Here is an 18756-nt window from a genome sequence, read left to right on the forward strand (position 1 = left end):
TTGTTGCACTGCTTCCTCAAAAGAGTATGGCTCAGTCTATACACATCCGCTCATCAGATCCATGTAGCTAGTGTACCTCTTTAGTGACCTCCTATGCCTACATTGTGATGTGGGTGCTCCCACATTCTCTCTAGCATCATGCAATAACCTGTCAGCCTCTCTGGTGCACTTTCTCCCATCTTTGAAAGACTCTTCATGAGTGGGTGTCTCCACTCCCTAATCCTCTACATCTGGCTACTCCACATCATCCTGAGGTTCCTCCTTTGGAGCTAGAAGCTCCTGAATCGTATGTAGATGAAGCTCCCTCTCAAGGGAACATCTCATGGCCCTCTCTTCATCGAATTTTACATCTCTGGGAACCACTGTCATCCTGTTGGTTGGCAGGTACACCCAATAGTTGTGAGGTGTATTAGTGTACCCCACAAATATCCCCAACTCAGCTGTTGGCTCAATATTTTTCCATACATATTTGGTTACATGGCAGTAGATTGATGAACCAAAAATCTTGAAGTGTCCCACATCTAGTTTTGTAACACCCCCTCCTCCCATATCCACCCAAGAACCCAACTAGCGAGGGTAAACATGTGACGAGAGATGCCATTATAAGGTATTAAAACTCTTTGGTGACCTTAAGGAGATGGAATCGACTGAACACATCAATCAAACCCATCCACATCAGCAACAACACCCTCCGAAGACATTTCAGCTACTCAGACATCCTGCCCTTGGGTCCCACTGATGTTTTAAGCCTTTTAACCCTTGGTCGCTCTCATGCTATAAGCATGACAACGTCCAAAAACCTAGAGTCGCTCTCATAGGCCTATGTGCCAATGTCCATGGACTCTACTCAGTAGACCTGTGCCATCGTCCTCGGGATTTAAGCCACTTTTCTAGACCAGAATCTCGACCTCTACCAAGAACTTGTTACAACCTCTACAATCCATCAAAGACATGATGACAATGCTAATAAATCAAAATCAACCTCAGGGTTAAGCCTAAGCATCCCCAACCAGGACTGACTTTCTATCAAACACTTGGCATTAATGCAACCTATAGGTCTAGGATATAAGACAGAGCATGAATGACTAAAAACACTTATGAAACATAACAAGAATCATCACCACCTTCTCCATTGAATTGCTATAACATCAATTAGGTCTTGCATCCATCATTTTAACAATTACAAGTAAATACATGAAATAACCATGACATGAACCAGTCATATAACCATGCTTACAACCAACATAAAACCATATAAATATCAGAGATATGACATCCATTAAATCCACATATAAACAAGTGGAAAAGTAAGAGAACTTAGCTTTTTTAATCATAGAAAAATCCGATTAGGTTCGATACTTCCACGTACCACCCGACCATAGACATGGTTGAACTAAAATTTTCTTTCAGTTAGTCACCCCTGTGCCATATTCCAAGCATTAATGTGGATCTTATAGAGTAACCAATCCAAAATAACCAAGGGAATCTAGAGGTTAAACCACCTCCACCCTCATCAAACCATGATCACACCAAAATCGGTGCTCCAATCACAATCGAACCAAACTTGGAATGCCATCCAGAATCCATCACTATCCTTGAGGAATTTTCTGTCTCCTTGTCTCTCAGGCTTTATCACAATCCAATCTCGGATCACTGGGCCCTAAACCAAGATTCCTCCCTCAGGCTTTATCATATATCCAGCCAAAACTGGTCAAGGGATGCCTAGGCCTTATGGAATGAAACTTGAGACCACTTTCGCCCCAGATTCTAAAATCCATCTAAAAAACCAAAGTTCAAAATCGAGATAAACATCCCAACATACCATGGCATCCAGAAAAAAGTCAAGGCTAGGCTGAAAACCACTATCATAACCCAACAAAACCATGCCACCGATAGTAAGAGAACCATCTACCAACATCCAAATCCATGCATGTCCAAAATTGTTAGGAAATCACACATGCAAAAGGTTATGTGCAAGTATTGCTATTGAAGTTGCTCGATCCTGTTTTTCCTTCCTTGATCCTTGTTTTCCTTGATTTCCCTTTGCTTGCTTTTCCTTCCTTGATCCTTGTTTTCCTTGATTTCCCTTTGCTTGTTTTTCCTTCCTTGCTCCAAAGCTAGAGTGCTCCAAGAAAACTCTAAGTAACAAAGAGTGAGAGAGAGAGAGAGAGTGTGTAATGAGAGAGGTCCAAACTTGAACTGACAAAATGTTACCAATTGATCCTCAAAAGACTTTTTATTAATGAGGTCTCTATTTTCTTCATTTTCCATTATTTTCCTTCAATTTCCTCCTCACATGCAACCTATGGCCTTTCATCTTACTTTTCTCTTATTTTCCTTTATTTTCATAAATAAATTATCTAAAATGCCCTTTGGCCTTTTAATGCCTTTGCCAATTTTCCTTAGGCAAAACACACATCCAGTGATACGCACTAAGATATCTTTGCCCAAAATTCAGCTTGGAATATGTGTCTCTTAACCGTGGTCTTATTTTTCCTTTATTAACTTTTATTACATGAACTTTTCACCAGGGCTGTTATAGAACCCTCAAGAGAGAGAGAGAGAATAATGAGAAAGCTCCAAAACTGAGCTGACAAAAGGTTACCAACTAATCCTCAGAAGCCTTTTTATGAATGAGGCCTCTATTTTCTTCATTTTCCATTATTTTCCTTCATTTTCCTCCTCACATGCAACCTGCAACCTTTCACCTCCATTATCTCTTAATTTCCATTATTTTCATACACAAATCTGTCATTTTTCCTTTCCAAAGCCTTAGCCATTGCCTTTGCCAATTTCCTTAGCCATTAAACAATCACAAGTGATCCCATCACTAGGATTTTTTCCAATATTCACCATGGAATAAGTGTCCCATCAACCGTGGTTATTATTTTACCTTTATTAACTTTTATTACGTGGAACTTTCACCAAAACAATTACAAAAATTTACATTGGAAAAAATTAATTATAAATAGTTAAAAGATGATTAATTAAATATAATAAATTAATTTGAAAATACTACCATAAAATTCGAAAATAAGAAAAAAAGTATTACACAATCACACTCATTTTATTTAATTCAAACCATAACACAAAAATACATGGTACCCACTACTACCTACCACAAAGAACGACAATGATGCATCGATGCCACTATCATGCATCCAGAGTATTTAAATTTTAAGACGTTACAACTTTAAGAGAGACTATGCGCTGATTATTAATAAAGATTCAATATCTTAATTATTAATTAAATTTATTAAATGAGATATATATTAAAATTAAATCATCCATACTAACTTTATTTATTTTAACACTATACAATTTATTACATTTTATTGAATTATTTTTATTAAAATTGAATAATACTAGTAAATTATAATTAGGCCGATAGGCCTTCCTATTGAAACAGACCTTTCGTCGTTCTTTTCATTGTCAGATTGACACCTGGCGCGACCCTTCTGCTTTCCACTGACATACGATATTCGTCAGTTCTGCAATTAGCGCGAGTTGTATTGCCCAGGTCTCGCAAAACCTCTGCAGCTGGCGCGAGTTGTATTGCTAGAGTCTGGGGAAACCTCAACTGAAACCCTCTCCTCAAGGTTGCACAATTGCAGTTCTTCTTATCAATTCTGGTGGAGTGCTTATTAGCCACTGGGATTCGACCCCTGCCATTGCTGTTCGCGCATCTGTTGATATTCATTCATTCATTGAGCCATGCTACCAACGGTCTCCAGGGGCCGCCCGCCCTCGACATTTCGGCACAGTCCCCTCTTTCCTCAGTACCTTCGCAGAATCATCAAGGTTAGTACAAATTCCCCATGTATACATTTTTTGGCTATTTCTATTTATTTCAATTCGCCGTTGCCCAAGAATTTGGATCCTACTTTTTTAGGTTATAGATCCGTTCAGGATTCACCAGGGATGATTCAGTCACTTGATGAATAATCTCTGTAAATATTTAGAGAAGGGGGTTTGAATTTTAACTCAACTGCACCGCCCAACCGAGCGATTTAATAGTGAGTAAACGCAGTGCGATGATGTTATGTTTTGTCCTGTGGGTTTCAGTCAGTTTATTCTGTAGCGCAGGTCGCTGGTTCAATTCCCACTACTTCTATTATATTGCTGGGTTTTTTAATTCCTCGATCCAACGGCGGAGGCCATAATTCTTTTCTCATTGCAGATGATTACTAAAGCCTGGGAAGAGTTAAAATCAAATCAAAATCAAAGCAGTTTTGGCTGTTTCATTTGGTTCCCATCTCGACAGCCATGCTCTGTGAGAGATCTGGGTCGCAGAGGAAATCGCAGCTGTAGGCGCTTGGGCGGCTTACCACCTACTCTGGATGATCAGTGAGAAAGGTTTCATATCAAATTTCCTCGTGGTTTAATTGCATCAAACCCAATGAAAAAGAAGTTTTTAATAAAATTTGGGGTCTGTCAAAAATTTTGAAAACGGGATATCCCATCGCGGCACAACTCTGAATTTAATACAACAAAGACCCATCTATATTCTACCCTTCAACTCAATTTAAGCTCCGACATCTCTGAATTCACGGTGTCTGATCAGCTTGGATATGGCCATGGCCGATATCTCGTTTACTGGGACATCTCAGCTTTTGCAGAGGAAGAAGAACGTCTCTTTATATCGTCTGAACAGTTCTTTCTTGCCGCAAAAACCAGCCACGTTCTCCTTCAATGTCAATACAGAAAAATGTTTTCCGTCCATGAAAGTTGTCTGCTCAGTTGCTCCAAGGTAAAATCCACACTGGAAAGGCTATGGTGAAATTCTCTGATTTATTGTGCAGTTTGGTGAATTGTTTAAGTGTCGTTATTGGTATTTTTGTAGCCAAACTCAGGCGCCAACCCCTGCACCCACTACCACCCTGACTCCGGACGGGAAGAGAACAGATTGCTTTGGCATTTTTTGTCTTACATATGATCTAAAAGAGGTGAAATTTTGCTATTTACTTTGTGTATATTTGATCTTTTTATTTCAGTTTCCTGACTGCTCACACAATCATTGTTTGGGAATTGTATAGCTATGTTATATTGCTCTGTTGATAGAATAAGTACATGTAGTCAATAATCATGTAATTATTTTGATCATATCTCATAATTATGTGATTACATAGACCTGTAGACTTTAGCTGAGCTGTCATTGGTAGCTAGCATATGTCTGATCTTGTTTGGAGAAGCAATTTGCTGTATAATAAATGGTTAGTTTGCTGTATTATAGTATGCATTCAAATTCCATATTGAACGTTCACTTATATCCCCATTTATGTTTATGCGCGTGCTCGAATCATAGACCTTAAGTTCACCCTGTAAAGCATGTAGAAAGAGAAGTAGTCTTCTTAACATGGAACAAACTACCAAATAAGGGATATGCCATGGGTATTTCACATGGAAGACATCACAAAGACAATAACCACAAGCAAGGAGACCCACAAAGCACACAATTCTCAAGTGCATTAGAAAATTCATCCTCCCTGAAAAACAGATCTGATTTCTCTCCTGTACAATGGGAGATAATTATTTTATCTGATACTGAGCAGCTAACCTGTAATGTAGAATTCTTCCTATGACAATTTTCCAGCTAATAATTTGACACATTTTTGGGATTCGAGATGACATGACTAAATGCAGTCTAGTAAAGGGGAAAACAATGAGTGTTTCGCTTGTACCTCGACCCCATACTTGATGGCTATCCCTGCCAAGGTATCCATCTTTGAGACTGTGTGCTCAATATAGTTATTACTGGTGGCTGAAGAAGTCGATGTTGACGGCGATGAGGCATCGGAGCTTGGAGAAACAGAGAAACCCAGATCCATTTTCTCTGTTTCAGCACCATTAAACGATTCATTAATGGAAAAAGCATGCCCCTGGAACCTACAATTTTCTCGCCGGCAGCTGTGGCAGATCTAACTGAAATGCCACTCAATACGATCATGGCGGCACCAGCTGTTGAAATTGCCACTGCATCCGGAGAATGGGGTCATAGCGGCAATCTAACCCACTGCCAGAAGGGAGAGAAGCTCGTTGCTCCAAGGTAAAATCCACACTGGAAAGGCTATGGTGAAATTCTCTGATTTATTGTGCAGTTTGGTGAATTGTTTAAGTGTCGTTATTGGTATTTTTGTAGCCAAACTCAGGCGCCAACCCCTGCACCCACTACCACCCTGACTCCGGACGGGAAGAGAACAGATTGCTTTGGCATTTTTTGTCTTACATATGATCTAAAAGAGGTGAAATTTTGCTATTTACTTTGTGTATATTTGATCTTTTTATTTCAGTTTCCTGACTGCTCACACAATCATTGTTTGGGAATTGTATAGCTATGTTATATTGCTCTGTTGATAGAATAAGTACATGTAGTCAATAATCATGTAATTATTTTGATCATATCTCATAATTATGTGATTACGTAGACCTGTAGACTTTAGCTGAGCTGTCATTGGTAGCTAGCATATGTCTGATCTTGTTTGGAGAAGCAATTTGTTGTATAATAAATGGTTAGTTTGATCCGGTTGTTACTGATTGTTATTGTATTGAGAGATCTGACGTGTAACTCTTGGTGTGTGCCCATGGAATGTTGTATTAAGTGCATTGAACATGAACACTAGTCCAGACCCATTTAACTCGAGTGTGACATACAACTCAAGAATGTCTATATTGTAGCAATGTTGAGTTGCAGGCCTTTTGATTCCCCATAATATGGTATTTTCCTCTGCAAGAAAAGTTACATTCTTGGTTAACTCCACAACTTAGGATAACGGGTGTCCAACTGCTATGGTTAGTTTGTCTTGCCCACAACCCTCCAACCAAGGGGTTGCTTTCTTGTCTCCTTCCCACAACTTTGGGGTTACAACTTACAATCTTACACCTACAGGCATACAATTGCAATCTACTTAAAACCCCACTATCCTCGGGTCGTTTGTAACCAACTCTGTGTTTTTTTTCCCTAGCTCTACAACCTATCCAACTTTGCAAATCAAACTTTCCTTGTCCAACTCAGATCAACCTTTTCCCCTACAAGTTGAATGTCCTCATCAACTTTTAATTGAGGGAAATTTTCCTATCCCTTCTATTAAATGTACCATTTATTAGACACTCAGAGATCTCCCTTCTTTCCAATTTTGAATAACTCTATTTCATTTTACCAAGTCTACCTGCTTCTCTTCCGCAACACTTTACCTTTCTGCAACACTTCCTGTTGATAAGACAGTCCCTGTTGATAAAGATGGTTCAGAAAGCTTCAATTGATCTATATTCACCACAAAACAAATGCCCATGTACGAGGCTAATGCTGATTGGAAAGAGTGTCTCTGCAATCTTCTCTAGAATCTCAAACGGTCTGTATCTAATTGTTTCGTTTCTTATGTGGGAATTTAAACTTTTTTTTTTTCGAAAAGTGCAATCATATTTGGTCCCCATCTGAGAGGTATGTGCTAATCCGATGCTTATCATGCCTTTTTTGTAATTGTCGGAGAATCTTGCAAGTTTTTTTTGCAACTACTCCTACGTTTGCTAGGTTCACTTCACAAAATTAACAGCGTATGATCATTGGTTCAGCTTTCTCTTGCTTGTTTGAACCCTCTTCTAATGCCTGGTAAGGTAAGTCAAAGGGGCTCGATAGAGGAAATACCAAGCAAATAGCAAACAGAGACATTTGAGTGGATCGATGGGTGTACTTTAATAGAAGTGTCGAATATAAGGAATATGCTTTGTAGCATCCCCATGCTCCCACTGGGCACTAATACCCCTATATATTTGATAAATTCCAATAATAATAGAAATAGATCTCAAATATACTAGAAACATTAAAGGAATACTAGATTTGGAATTGGGAAAAACTCTACAGGTACAAAAAGATAAAGATATTCAATTTTTTTTTTTAAGAATACAAAAGTACAAAAATTTGTGAAGAAATCAGTGAGGAAAGTTTAACTCACAATTATTTTGAGCGAACCTCTGTTAACTGTTGCAAAACTGAACTCTTATATATTTTGTTGCACCTATCATAGAATTCACACGAGACCTATAGACATTTGGGTTCAAGATGCTTAGAGATGGTTTTCTGTAATTACGTGATCTCACCTAAAGTATTACTATTATGGATTAACCCTTCAGAATTAGTGTTGGTACGTGGCATGTGATAGTTTTTGGTTCAGGATGATTTTGCTATGTTGCAATTGTTTCTGGTAGATATAGATTACTATGGATCATTCAAACTTTTGTGAGCCAAGTGTGTACATGTGTCATGAAACAAGAAGACTTAATTCTGTCAGAAAGTTGGGGATTATGGTGAGTGCTTGTCACAAATAAGATAGATCCCTTGTTTTCTCTACTATGGGAGATGCTCCAGACACTCACAATGGGTTGCACACTGCTATTAATCTGTATTCTATTACAAATGGGAGGCAGGAGGAATGTAACTGTGATGGCCTCTGTTGCTTTTCCTGGGATGAAAGAGCAGTATGAGACGCTGAGATTGACCCTTGGGGCTTCTGAAAAAGATGTGAAGAGAGCCTACCGTCGCCTTGCGTTGCAGGTATGCAAGTATCCATTTGAAGCTATGTCTCTTACTTTCAAGATCAGATATTTTCAATAAATCTTCCATTTCTGAAGCAAATAGAAAAAGAGATACAGGTTTGAAATAGAAATTAAAAATGTCAGACTTCACACATTCTTGAGATTTTTTAAGAAAATTTGTATGGCAATATCCCTGGTCATATATAATGTCAGAAAACATTAATATTGCACTCATATGTTGATATAATCTGCTTACAGTATCATCCAGATGTTTGCAAAGGAGATGTGCGTGGGGTTCAATTTCACAAGATCAATCAGGCTTATGAGGTAAATTGCCTGCCTAAGAGTAATCTTTATCTATATGCATTTTCATTCTGTAATATGGGACTCTTATGCAGGCCCACGGTTTTCTGATTGTTGTTACTTTTGTGATAATGAGCAGACGTTAATGTCCAGTTTAGCAAAGGCAAAGCAGCAAAGTTATTCTGCTGATTACTCTGTCAAGGGCATGATGGGAATCAATAACGCTTATTGGGACAAGTGGGAAGAATGGATGGGATGGGAAGGAGCTGGAACCCTTGATTATTCCTCTCATATTAACATTTATGCCTGATGAAATTTTATCATAGACTGTGTAGGTGTCTATTGTCCGGCCTTGCAAACAGTTATGGCCTCTCCATTACCGATCCCATGTTGACTGTTATGGGCTATCTATAAAGTTCCTGCTATTGGCAGAAAAACAACTGTTTTAGAAAGTCCATAAAGCTTCTTCATTCATCTCCTGGAAATACAATATGTTCTTCTAACTGTATAGTTGATTTTATTTATCTTCCATTGGTTTCCATAACACAAAGGACTTACTGATCCAGATGAAGCAACAGCGTTCTGAGTTGTCTCTGTTTTAGTGAGTCATTTGATTTGGTCATGGGTCCTGATTATTAGACTACCTGTACATATGTTCTATTCATTTATACTCTCAACTACTTGTACATACCTGCGGGATATCTCTCTGGACCATGTGATTATTATGGGGATCTGCTCTTCATTAAAGAGCTCCTAACTATTCTTCCTGCAATTTGTAATGACATTCATTTAATGGAAACCATTATTTTGATTAAGAGATCTTTGATCATTGAGATCAAATGCTGTCGTTTCATTACATAATGCAAAATTTCTACATATTTGATCCTTGAGACATAATGAAACCGTTTCATTCCATAATGAATTTTTCTATTGTATATCATCCTGAACAAGGCATTATTCTTGGCTGTAACTATAGGCAATCCCTGCCTGTATTTGCAGGATTCAAATGTTGTTAAGTTTTACCATTAATGTTAATTTTATATGTTTCATCTGGGACTGAGATATATTCAATCAATTAGTTTTGAGTATTTGCTTTCTAGATTGTTACCGTGACAAATCTAGGGTAATCCCTGACAAATTATGCTTGGGGCTATAATTGTGGAGCCATTGAGTGCAGAATTGATGCGTAGATCCTGTAGCAAGAGAGATCTGAACTGTGCAGGGCGATTGAAGTAGGCAAAGTGTCCAGGTTACAGATGTAGCCGCGAAGAGTGGCCAACAATGGGGTGGCACTAAAACTCGTATGTGATAGATACGGAAGAAGAAACTCATCACAATTTCGAAAGTATTCATATTTGCCATTTAAAATGTAAATTCTTCTGATTCCTTTTTCAAGAAAACAGTGGGAATTTATAGATTGTGTTTCTTTGTTTACATTAATGATAAAAGATCCAGACGAAATTCCCTGAAGGCTTGTTCTTTTTCAGGGTTTGAGTGAAAAATGTCGCTGCGTATGTATCCTACTTATGGAAAAGGGTATAAACAGTTTTGGGGCAGCAAAGATTGCTCCAGAGAAAATTCTAACAAACTGAAATCATTTTAATTGAATTTGAAATTGTAGAAACCTTGAACCCCTTTCTTGGTTTGAAATCAAAGTTGAAGATGATTGGTGTGAGTAGAAGGAAAACGAGTGTATGGGAGTATGGGAGTGTAGAAGGAAAAATATCTGGAGACACAGATTATGTGAGGAAGCAAAACACAAAGATGGTCTAAAACTATTGTTAGAATTGGATATCAAAGAAACCTGTTAACCTATTGCGAATGAGTGATGCATAAGCAGTGTTATGTGGGGGCAATTGGTGTGTGACCAATGTTCTGTGTGAACTGGCGATCATTGGGAGTTGTTATCTGGAGACACAGATTAAAGTATAACTGAAAATTTTGGTTGAGACTATTTCCATTTTTGGAAAGCCAAATTGTAAAATGCCCTTTAAAGGAAGGATGTGTAGGGATTGCAGAAATTTCCAGAATCAAATTCTTGATGTAAATTTTTAAAAATTCACCTTATATTAAAGGTTTCTAATTTTTTTGAGAGCTGCTAAAAATGGGAAGACATAAAAATCTAGAGAAGCTTCTTCATTGGACATGACCAATCCTACCCATTCTAAGAACAATAATCAGCGATAAGACATGGACGTTGTTGTTGATTTTCTAGTGATAATTCACATTCATTCACTTCATATAGGAATCATAATGAGAATCATAAACCTAAAACAGGCTCTCTGGCACTATAAGTGGCAACTTATCAATGTAATTAAATAGCCTTTTTAAGTTCTCTCTGCCCAATGTTTCCATGTCAACAACTTCTTCACTACTTGTAAAAATCCAAAAGTCTGTTGAGTTCACTCTTTTCAAGCTATCACTGCAGAAAGGGCATGATTCTGATCGTGCATGCCTGCAAAACACAGCAATAACAACTGGCAGCGTTAATTATAAATCTGTCAAACCTTTCAATGCTCCTGTCTCATGTAAATGTACCTAACCCTGAAACTAGGGGTAAGATGATCTTTCAAGCTCAAAAATGGAATTATGCTGTTAGAAAAATAAGAAACTACAAAAAATAAAATACATTACTAGGATTCATTGCTCCTACCATTCCCGATAGCAATTCAAACACATTGAATGACTGCAGTTAGGCAATACAACTTTGGTCTGAGTCTCCAAACATATTCCACACTCTTTTTCACGTTCCAAATCAAGCTCAGAAAGATGTCTCCTTTCTTCATCAACACGTTTCTTGTATCTTTCTTTGCAAATCACTTTCTGATTATATCTTCCATCTCTGTTATACCTCCTTGAAGTTGCAGCAAGGAAGGATATATAACAGCTGCCCAAGACAAAATCTCCATTAGATCACAGCTGTTATACCTCCCTTTCCCCCTATATTTAGAAAAGAAGAAAATAGCTTACCATAGAACTCTCAAAGACTGGCTTTTCTTTCTTATGTAGACATTGTTGTTGTTCCATCTGAATACACCTGCTAAATGGAAACACTGCAGTATTAGAAAGCATAAAAGAATAAACAATGTGGCAGTGAATTAAACCACCATGAAATACCAGTATCAAAGATAAATAGTAAATACCATAAAAAATAATAACTAGTGAATAATTAAAAATATTAGATTTTTCAGATTGCAGAGGTACTCTGGGTTCTACAAAAGGGGACTCAGATTTGAAGCAGGAGTAATTTTTACAATAGCAACATAGACCTAAATAACAAAATCATATTATTCAATATAATTTAGTTGAATTTCAAGCCAGTCAAACAACGGAACAATTCCTAGAGGAAAAAAAACAAAATAAGCATAGGACCTTATATATTAGTATGTACAGAAGTCCTAATGTGCTTGCTAGGCTGCAATCAGCCCACTGTACAAGAAAAAGGAACAGCTGTGCTATGGGGCTGTATGATAATCTCATTTGAATGCAGGCGCCATCCTACTCCCTTGTAAATGAAGATCCCCTGCATAATTTTGAGTATTTTAGTCCAGAATGTCAAAATCTTGGAAAAGCCTTAACATAATTTCAAAAAGGTAAAAGAGAAACAGACAATAACTATTTGGAAAAGAACATAAAAGTAAAAAGGAACAGTTGAATAAAGATGAGGGTCTCTTGTTGACTTCCATTTCTGTAGAAAAATTCAAAGAATTTTATCATAACAATCCAGCCTCACTGTAAATCCAGATTCTCAATTTCCAAATAAAAAAACTGATCATAACAATCCAGCCTCACTGTAAAGCCAGATTCTCAATTTCCAAATAAAAAAATTGAAACCCCAGGTAGAGTCTGCTTGGATCAGGCATATCTTTACCACATCTTAAAAAACGCTACGTAGGAAAATTTGTGGCTAACCATCTATTGAGTCAATACCATAGATACCGTTTTGTTCAAATTAAATGGCAATCTGCTTTTGCACAATACTACACAAAATAGCTCAAATCATTTTCCAATTACTGGTATTTCCCCTCCAATAAGGATTCAATTATTTTACCTCTTGAACAGCATTTTTCGCAACGGTATCAGTTGTTAATGGTGGCCAATGACAATCTAAAAATCAGTTGTTAATGGTGGCCAATGACAATCTAAAAATTAGTGAGGCTTCTAACACTTTGCTAGCCAAAGAAAGTTCTACCCATTGGAAGGTCTTCAAGTATTTTGTACATAAAAGGGTAACTCAACAATTAGAAGGATTATAAATATTTTTCATGGTAAGGGCACGAATTCAAAAACTTTAAAATAGCAATTCAGTCAATAAAATGGCTTTGAATATTTCTCTAGGGGAAAGGAAGAATCCCTCAAAAGTGCTTAAAAAGGCAGTTTCCCCAAAAGCATTTTACCTGTCAAGAGGGCTTCAAATGCCTGGCCCATGAATTGGAATTTAACTATTAACAGATTTCAATGCTGCAGTGAATTTACTGATTGGAATTCCTCCACCCTCAAAAAACTATAGTTGAAATAGTATGCCTATAGACAGTTGAAGGCATTTGAATCATTTTTTTGTTAATGGGCATTTCCCATTTTCCATCTGCACTTCAGATACTATGTCGTAGAAGAACTGAAAACCAGATACCTTTACATTGCCAAAAGGGCTTTGAATATTTTACAATAAATAAGAAAATTCTTCGGCAGAAGCTCAAACATTTCACTGCCTATCTTGGCCACCAAAAGGACTCCAAATACTTTGCCTTCTCAATGAACCTGGAATATTACTCATCCGAACCTTCAAAATTCAAATATTTTTACTCCTTTGTAAGAAATGCCAGGCTACTACCTGCATGTCAAGGTAAAATTATGTTGAAACTTTCCAAATATGTAATTTGATTCTACATGTAGGAGAACCATCAGTGTACCATTAATCTCAGCGTTGCAAATCCAAGTAATCCGAATACTAATGGTATCAAGTGTTTCAAATTGATCCATATTAGCACACAGGAGAACACGTTCCTGGAGGGATTTGAGAATTAGGCATTAAAGGGTCTACATAATAATAAAATTTTATGGATTAAAATATCTACTCATGACTGGGATTAAGCTGTAGACATAATTCTAGATAATAATGGGGAGACAAATCTAGACAATAGGAAGAAATTAAAAATTATAATAAACATTTATAGATAAGGATGAAGATGGATTAAGCTCCCATTTAAAGGGGTTCAAGCTTGAAATCTAATCTTGATGTAAGGAAGCATAGAATAGACTGGGGATAAGCTTTATGGAAGAGACTGCCTTAATTAATTTCAATGAATAAGAATTTGGCTGTTGTGCTCCTGCTTATTTTTTTTTTAATTTCTAATGTTAATGGGTTGTTTTTTTCTGATGTTTATTTGACCTTTCCTGTATTGCAATCCCATCAAGCCCATTCTGATTGCATCACCCCAAATTACTACATACTTCAGCGGACTTGAACCCCAATCAGACCAGACCCACTTCATCCCTGATATACCCACAACATATTCTGTAACCACTTCTGATTTTTCATCACTTTTTACTGCTACAGAAGCAGCTCCCCTCTGTCATAAAGCCCTGTGTTTGTTTCTATTCTTTTAAAAACATCATTGACCAAATACAAAAAGATGCTATTTACAGCCCAGAACATCAGGATCAAAACAGTGCACAGCATGAAAAGAATTGTTACACAAATTAGACAAAGGAACCATCAATTCCAATCTTATCAAAACAATCATATATATTTTCTTTGTAGAAATTCAGACAAGTAAATAGAAAATTTAAAATATTTACACTATTTTGCCTCTTAAAATGCTTGAAAACGAAAGTTTGAATTGTATCTTGGACAGAGCATAGATTAATAAGTGCTAAAAGCTTGCTTTGAGGGCCAGAGAAATACATAGTGTTTTGAATGGTGGGCTTGCCAAAATGGAATCTAAAACCACTATATTTGAGGACTTAAGTATGTAAAACAAAATACTTTGAAAAATACAATACATGAATTTAAAATCGGTTTCAAAATTTTAATAATGTTAATGTTTTACTTCTACTGTCAACCAGTAATGTAAGTGATTTGTTTTAACATTTGCAAATCACAAATTTCTCCACTTTTCATTTACCATGTACAACGTTGTAATTTACTTTTTATTTAGAAAAAAACCATGCTACCAATAATCTATTGAACCTATTGAGCTTTAAGTATGAACGCGTTCTACACTTACTATATTAATATGAATGGTTTGGTTTTGGTTTTGTTCTTATAATATCAAATGCACTGGTACAGGATGGTCAACGTGATTATTGCCTTCGTCACTACATACCTTTATATATGCTTGACTATCTATAAAACTATCTTCCTTTCACTAATCCTATCGGCCTCTCTTTGTACCTTTTGGGACAATTGCTAGTCCTAGCACAATCTCATATATACAAATGGTAGAGAAATGTTAATGTGCATTAAAATATTTATTTCCCATTTGAAAAGTTTAGAATTTCCGTGGTCGAAACAAGAGTGGTGGAGGTTAGATAAAGTTGTAAAGCTAGTATAAGAGTGGAAATCAGAAACCCAAACCAGTAGAAATCCTGAATTTCAATCTTTAAATCGTGTCACATTATTAAATCCAAGCCCTTCGTTAATTTTTTTTTCAAAACTGATGAACATTGTGAAACGAATACTCTGAATTAGAACACACCGCGTAATATCTAATTATGGTAAAATTTAAACTCGTCTCGCTTATTCCTCATTGGTCGATGTCGTAGATACGTCGAAACATTTGCAATATTTCTCCCGAACATATTTTTAGGAAATCATAACCTAACATAACACTAAGTTGGTTAACACAACTAGCCCTGTGTTATGCAGTTAACTAGTTTAATCAAGTAATGGTTAAGCCGACTAAGTTGTATTGGAAGGCAACCAAACATGTGTTAATATACCTCAGAGGCACTATTCAGTCTGGTTTATGGTACAGATGGACAGAGGAAGTGAAGCTCAAGGCTTAACCGGTGCAGATTGTGCAGAGATTCCATCCGACATGAAACAGAGATAGTTGTTTCTTGGTATCAACAGGAAACAGAGATCAATTTCACTCAGTTCAGTAGAAGTAGCGTACATCGCTGCTAGTCAAGCAGCTTGTGAAACTGTTTGGATGAGGAAGATTCTTGTTGGTTTGTTTTGTCAACAGATGGATCCAACTGTGATTTATTGACATGACAATCAGAGTTGTATCAAACTCTTTAAGAATCCAGTTTTTCATGATCGGTCCAAGCATATTGATATCTAGTATCGTCATCTTCGAGATTGTGTGTAGAGGAGAATTATGTTGTTGGAGTACATTCCCACTGAGGAGTAGGATGCAGATATTTTGACAAAGGCCTTGTCAAGATGCAAATTCAAGTTTCATAGAGGCAGGATAGGGGTAGCAGATAATCCCTTTCTTATTGAGAGGGAGTGTTAAAAATAGCAACAAGAAATTCCAATTTAATTTGTCCTTGAATTAAATTGTGAATTAAATTGAAAATTAAAAGAAATTGTTGTAATCTTCAATCAAATAGGGAGGTGGCATTTTGACAAGGGGAAGGATGTCGATTACTGCAGGCTTCCGTAAGGGTTTAGGGTAAAACCCTAGGGTTTTTTACTGCAGCCTTTTGCAGTCTATTGGAGCAGCGTACCTGTCGCCGACAGTATTGCCCGTCGTTTCCGTTGCTTGCCTTGTCCGTCGCTTTCTGATGTCGGTTTCTGCTTGCATTATGGGGGAATCGATGGATGTTGAGGAGATCGATTATTCCGAGGATCCACAGCCGGATCGTGTCATTTTTGGGAACCCATGTTTCTCTTCGTCGGCAGCTGGCCCTAGTCTCCCGTCCGACCCTATTCCGCCTATCTCGTCGCCGGTGGTTACCTTGCCGGAGCACTATTCTGCACCTCCATTCATCGGGTCTCTCTCTATAGAATCCCCTGCTCTGGATGTTCCTCCATTATCCCCTGGAACTTTACACATTCTGACCGCGAATATGCCTCCATCGCCTTCTTTCGACCCTCATCCGCCCTTTTCTACTTTCTTCTCTGCGCCGTCTACAGGCATCCATACCTCGGCGGCCCCTATCCCTCCTTTACCCGCCCACTCTCCGTCGGGCTGTTTCGAGACACCAGCTGTCAAGGTTAAGTCTGCAAAAACCATCCCTCTAGAAGGTTCCCCTGACCCTTTGGCGGATCACCCATCTGCACCTCGCTCGGGAAGAGAAAAACTAAGTGTGTGAAGGCGACCTCCAAGGATATCACGATTCGGTTCGGCGAGACCTCTGCAATCGGGGAAGCGGCATATATGGCTAGCACAGTACTTGTCGGACATGTACGCGGTAGGGCATATTCAGCCACCAGACTTACTTCATGGGTCAGGGAAATTTGGGGTGGATTACTTAAAGAATTGCCTGAGGTGCAGGTTCTACCTAGGGGTTGGTTTGCCCTTCACTTTGCGAAGGAGAATTATACAGATTTGGTTCTTGCCAGGTACTGGCACATTGAGATGGCCCCGGTTCTCCTCAAGAGATGGAGCCCTCTTTTTGATCCTGAGCGAGAACAAATTGGGGCTGGACCCCTATGGGTGCGCTTGCCAGGACTCCCTCTACAGTATTGGTGCGAGGAGGTCTTCATCAGAATCGAGAATGCCCTTGGTACCTATCTGGACCATGATCGTACCTTTGTGGAATCAAGAAATAGAACCCTCGCCCGCATCTTGGTCCATTTGGATACTCGCGAGGGTTTGGAGGAGAAGATTACTCTTCAATGGGGGAAATATACCAGGGTCCAGATACTGGACTACGAAGGGGTTCCATTCCACTGTCGACGGTGTCACAAGGTGGGACATATATTTAAAGATTGCCCCCTTAATAAGAAACCAGAGGATACCCCTAAAGCATCATCTGCACCATCCAGGATCGACTCGCCGGCCATCCAGCGCTCACCTGCTCCGGGCCCTATTCCTCCGGTCAGCAATCCTCCTCCTAAGATGGTGGACGAGGAACACAGACCGATCTCGCCGCCTCTCACCAGGTCTCGGGCAGCAACTGAAGCCGCTAAAGCTTCGGGTACTCCTCTAACCCCTCTTATCTCTTCTATTGCATATTGCACCTCATTTGTTGCACCATCCATTATTGTGGCACATTGCACTATGTCATCCCCCCCTGTTATTGCATCTACTGCTCCCTCTCTGCATTCATTATCCACATCCTCCTCCTCACCATCTTCGTCATGGGTTTCGAAATCTCATCATTACAATCTCCGACCCCGTTCACTATCTAGCGGCACTCCGGTACATCTTGCCGGATTGGGTCTCACTATTCCTGGTCCGGCCTCTCTGACATCTCGGGGGAGAAAATCTGATCTGTCCAAAGCCATCAGACGTGCTGGAGCTGAAGTTGCCTTTGGTCGTCAATCTACTCTTGATGGGGTTCTTAGAGCACTGAATACCCCTGGTAGCGTTCCCCCATGAAATGTCTTTCTTTCAATTGTAGAGGCATGGCTAGTGCCTCCAAGAAACTAGCCTTGCGCAGACTTTTTGAGATTGAACCTGTTGACATTATCTTGCTGCAAGAAACCCTAGGTTCGGCTAATCACATTACCAGCTCCCTGAACTCTATTTCTCCGGGATGGATCTATATGGCATTGGACGTTGTGGGGAGATCCGGTGGTCTTGCCATTGGATATAATCCCCGAACCATCAGAGTTACTGCATCTTGGGGAGGCCATGGTTTCCTGGGGTTAGATCTCTTTTCGGCAGAGCTTGGCACCAACCTACGGGTTGTCAACATATATGGTCCTTGTCAACAGAGGGAGAATTTCTGGCAGCATCTGCTTGGCCTCTCCATTTTCTCATCAGATCACATCATTATTGGAGGCGATCTCAACTTCTCCCTGGG

At 38.7% G+C, this 18756-nt stretch overlaps 3 protein-coding genes and 1 long non-coding RNA gene across 6 annotated transcripts; 3 read left to right on the forward strand and 1 right to left on the reverse strand.

Moving 5' to 3' along the window:
- Positions 1-3527: 3527 nt before the first annotated feature.
- LOC149183942 (uncharacterized) lies at positions 3528-4947 on the forward strand. 3 transcript variants are annotated; one of them, XR_016257221.1, is made up of 3 exons: positions 3632-3801; positions 3893-4750; positions 4844-4947. It is a non-coding gene; the product is annotated as an uncharacterized LOC149183942 (long non-coding RNA). The 3 variants fall into 3 exon arrangements; XR_016257220.1 differs by having other exon boundaries at positions 3646-3801; positions 4181-4750; XR_016257219.1 differs by having other exon boundaries at positions 3528-4750.
- A 926-nt stretch (positions 4948-5873) lies between these two features.
- Positions 5874-6362, forward strand: LOC149183943 (uncharacterized). Its single transcript, XM_089417333.1, has 2 exons — positions 5874-6046; positions 6140-6362. The coding sequence occupies exons 1-2, from the start codon at positions 5874-5876 to the stop codon at positions 6330-6332; spliced, it is 366 nt and encodes a 121-aa protein (XP_089273459.1). The 3' UTR covers positions 6333-6362.
- On the forward strand, positions 6144-10065 carry LOC149183944 (chaperone protein dnaJ 8, chloroplastic-like). The gene is made up of 4 exons (XM_089417335.1): positions 6144-6242; positions 8422-8548; positions 8788-8856; positions 8972-10065. Exons 2-4 carry the CDS (start codon positions 8438-8440, stop codon positions 9140-9142), a joined length of 351 nt encoding a protein of 116 aa, XP_089273461.1. The 5' UTR covers positions 6144-6242; positions 8422-8437; the 3' UTR covers positions 9143-10065.
- Positions 10066-10912: 847 nt separating this feature from the next.
- LOC149183945 (E3 ubiquitin-protein ligase AIRP2-like) lies at positions 10913-11707 on the reverse strand. The gene is made up of 2 exons (XM_089418815.1): positions 11486-11707; positions 10913-11287 (listed from the first exon to the last, which is right to left on the reverse strand). The coding sequence occupies exons 1-2, from the start codon at positions 11509-11511 to the stop codon at positions 11101-11103; spliced, it is 213 nt and encodes a 70-aa protein (XP_089274941.1). The 5' UTR covers positions 11512-11707; the 3' UTR covers positions 10913-11100.
- Between the last annotated feature and the right edge of the window lie 7049 nt (positions 11708-18756).

This window comes from Pinus tabuliformis, chromosome 3_2, assembly GCF_031772625.1.
Source record: "Pinus tabuliformis cultivar Carrire ecotype Pingquan chromosome 3_2, CPIR1, whole genome shotgun sequence".
NCBI lineage: Eukaryota > Viridiplantae > Streptophyta > Pinopsida > Pinales > Pinaceae > Pinus > Pinus tabuliformis.

Coding starts and splice junctions, on each gene's coding strand:
- LOC149183943 (XM_089417333.1), top strand. CDS start 5,874: ATGCCCCTGGAACCTACAATTTTCTCGCCGGCAGCTGTGGCAGATCTA. Junction 6,047..6,139: donor GAGAAGCTCGTTGCTCCAAG/GTAAAATCCACA, acceptor GTATTTTTGTAG/CCAAACTCAGGCGCCAACCC.
- LOC149183944 (XM_089417335.1), top strand. CDS start 8,438: ATGGCCTCTGTTGCTTTTCCTGGGATGAAAGAGCAGTATGAGACGCTG. Junction 8,549..8,787: donor ACCGTCGCCTTGCGTTGCAG/GTATGCAAGTAT, acceptor ATCTGCTTACAG/TATCATCCAGATGTTTGCAA. Junction 8,857..8,971: donor AGATCAATCAGGCTTATGAG/GTAAATTGCCTG, acceptor GATAATGAGCAG/ACGTTAATGTCCAGTTTAGC.
- LOC149183945 (XM_089418815.1), bottom strand. CDS start 11,511: ATGTGTTTGAATTGCTATCGGGAATG. Junction 11,288..11,485: donor TTGAATTGCTATCGGGAATG/GTAGGAGCAATG, acceptor TGTGTTTTGCAG/GCATGCACGATCAGAATCAT.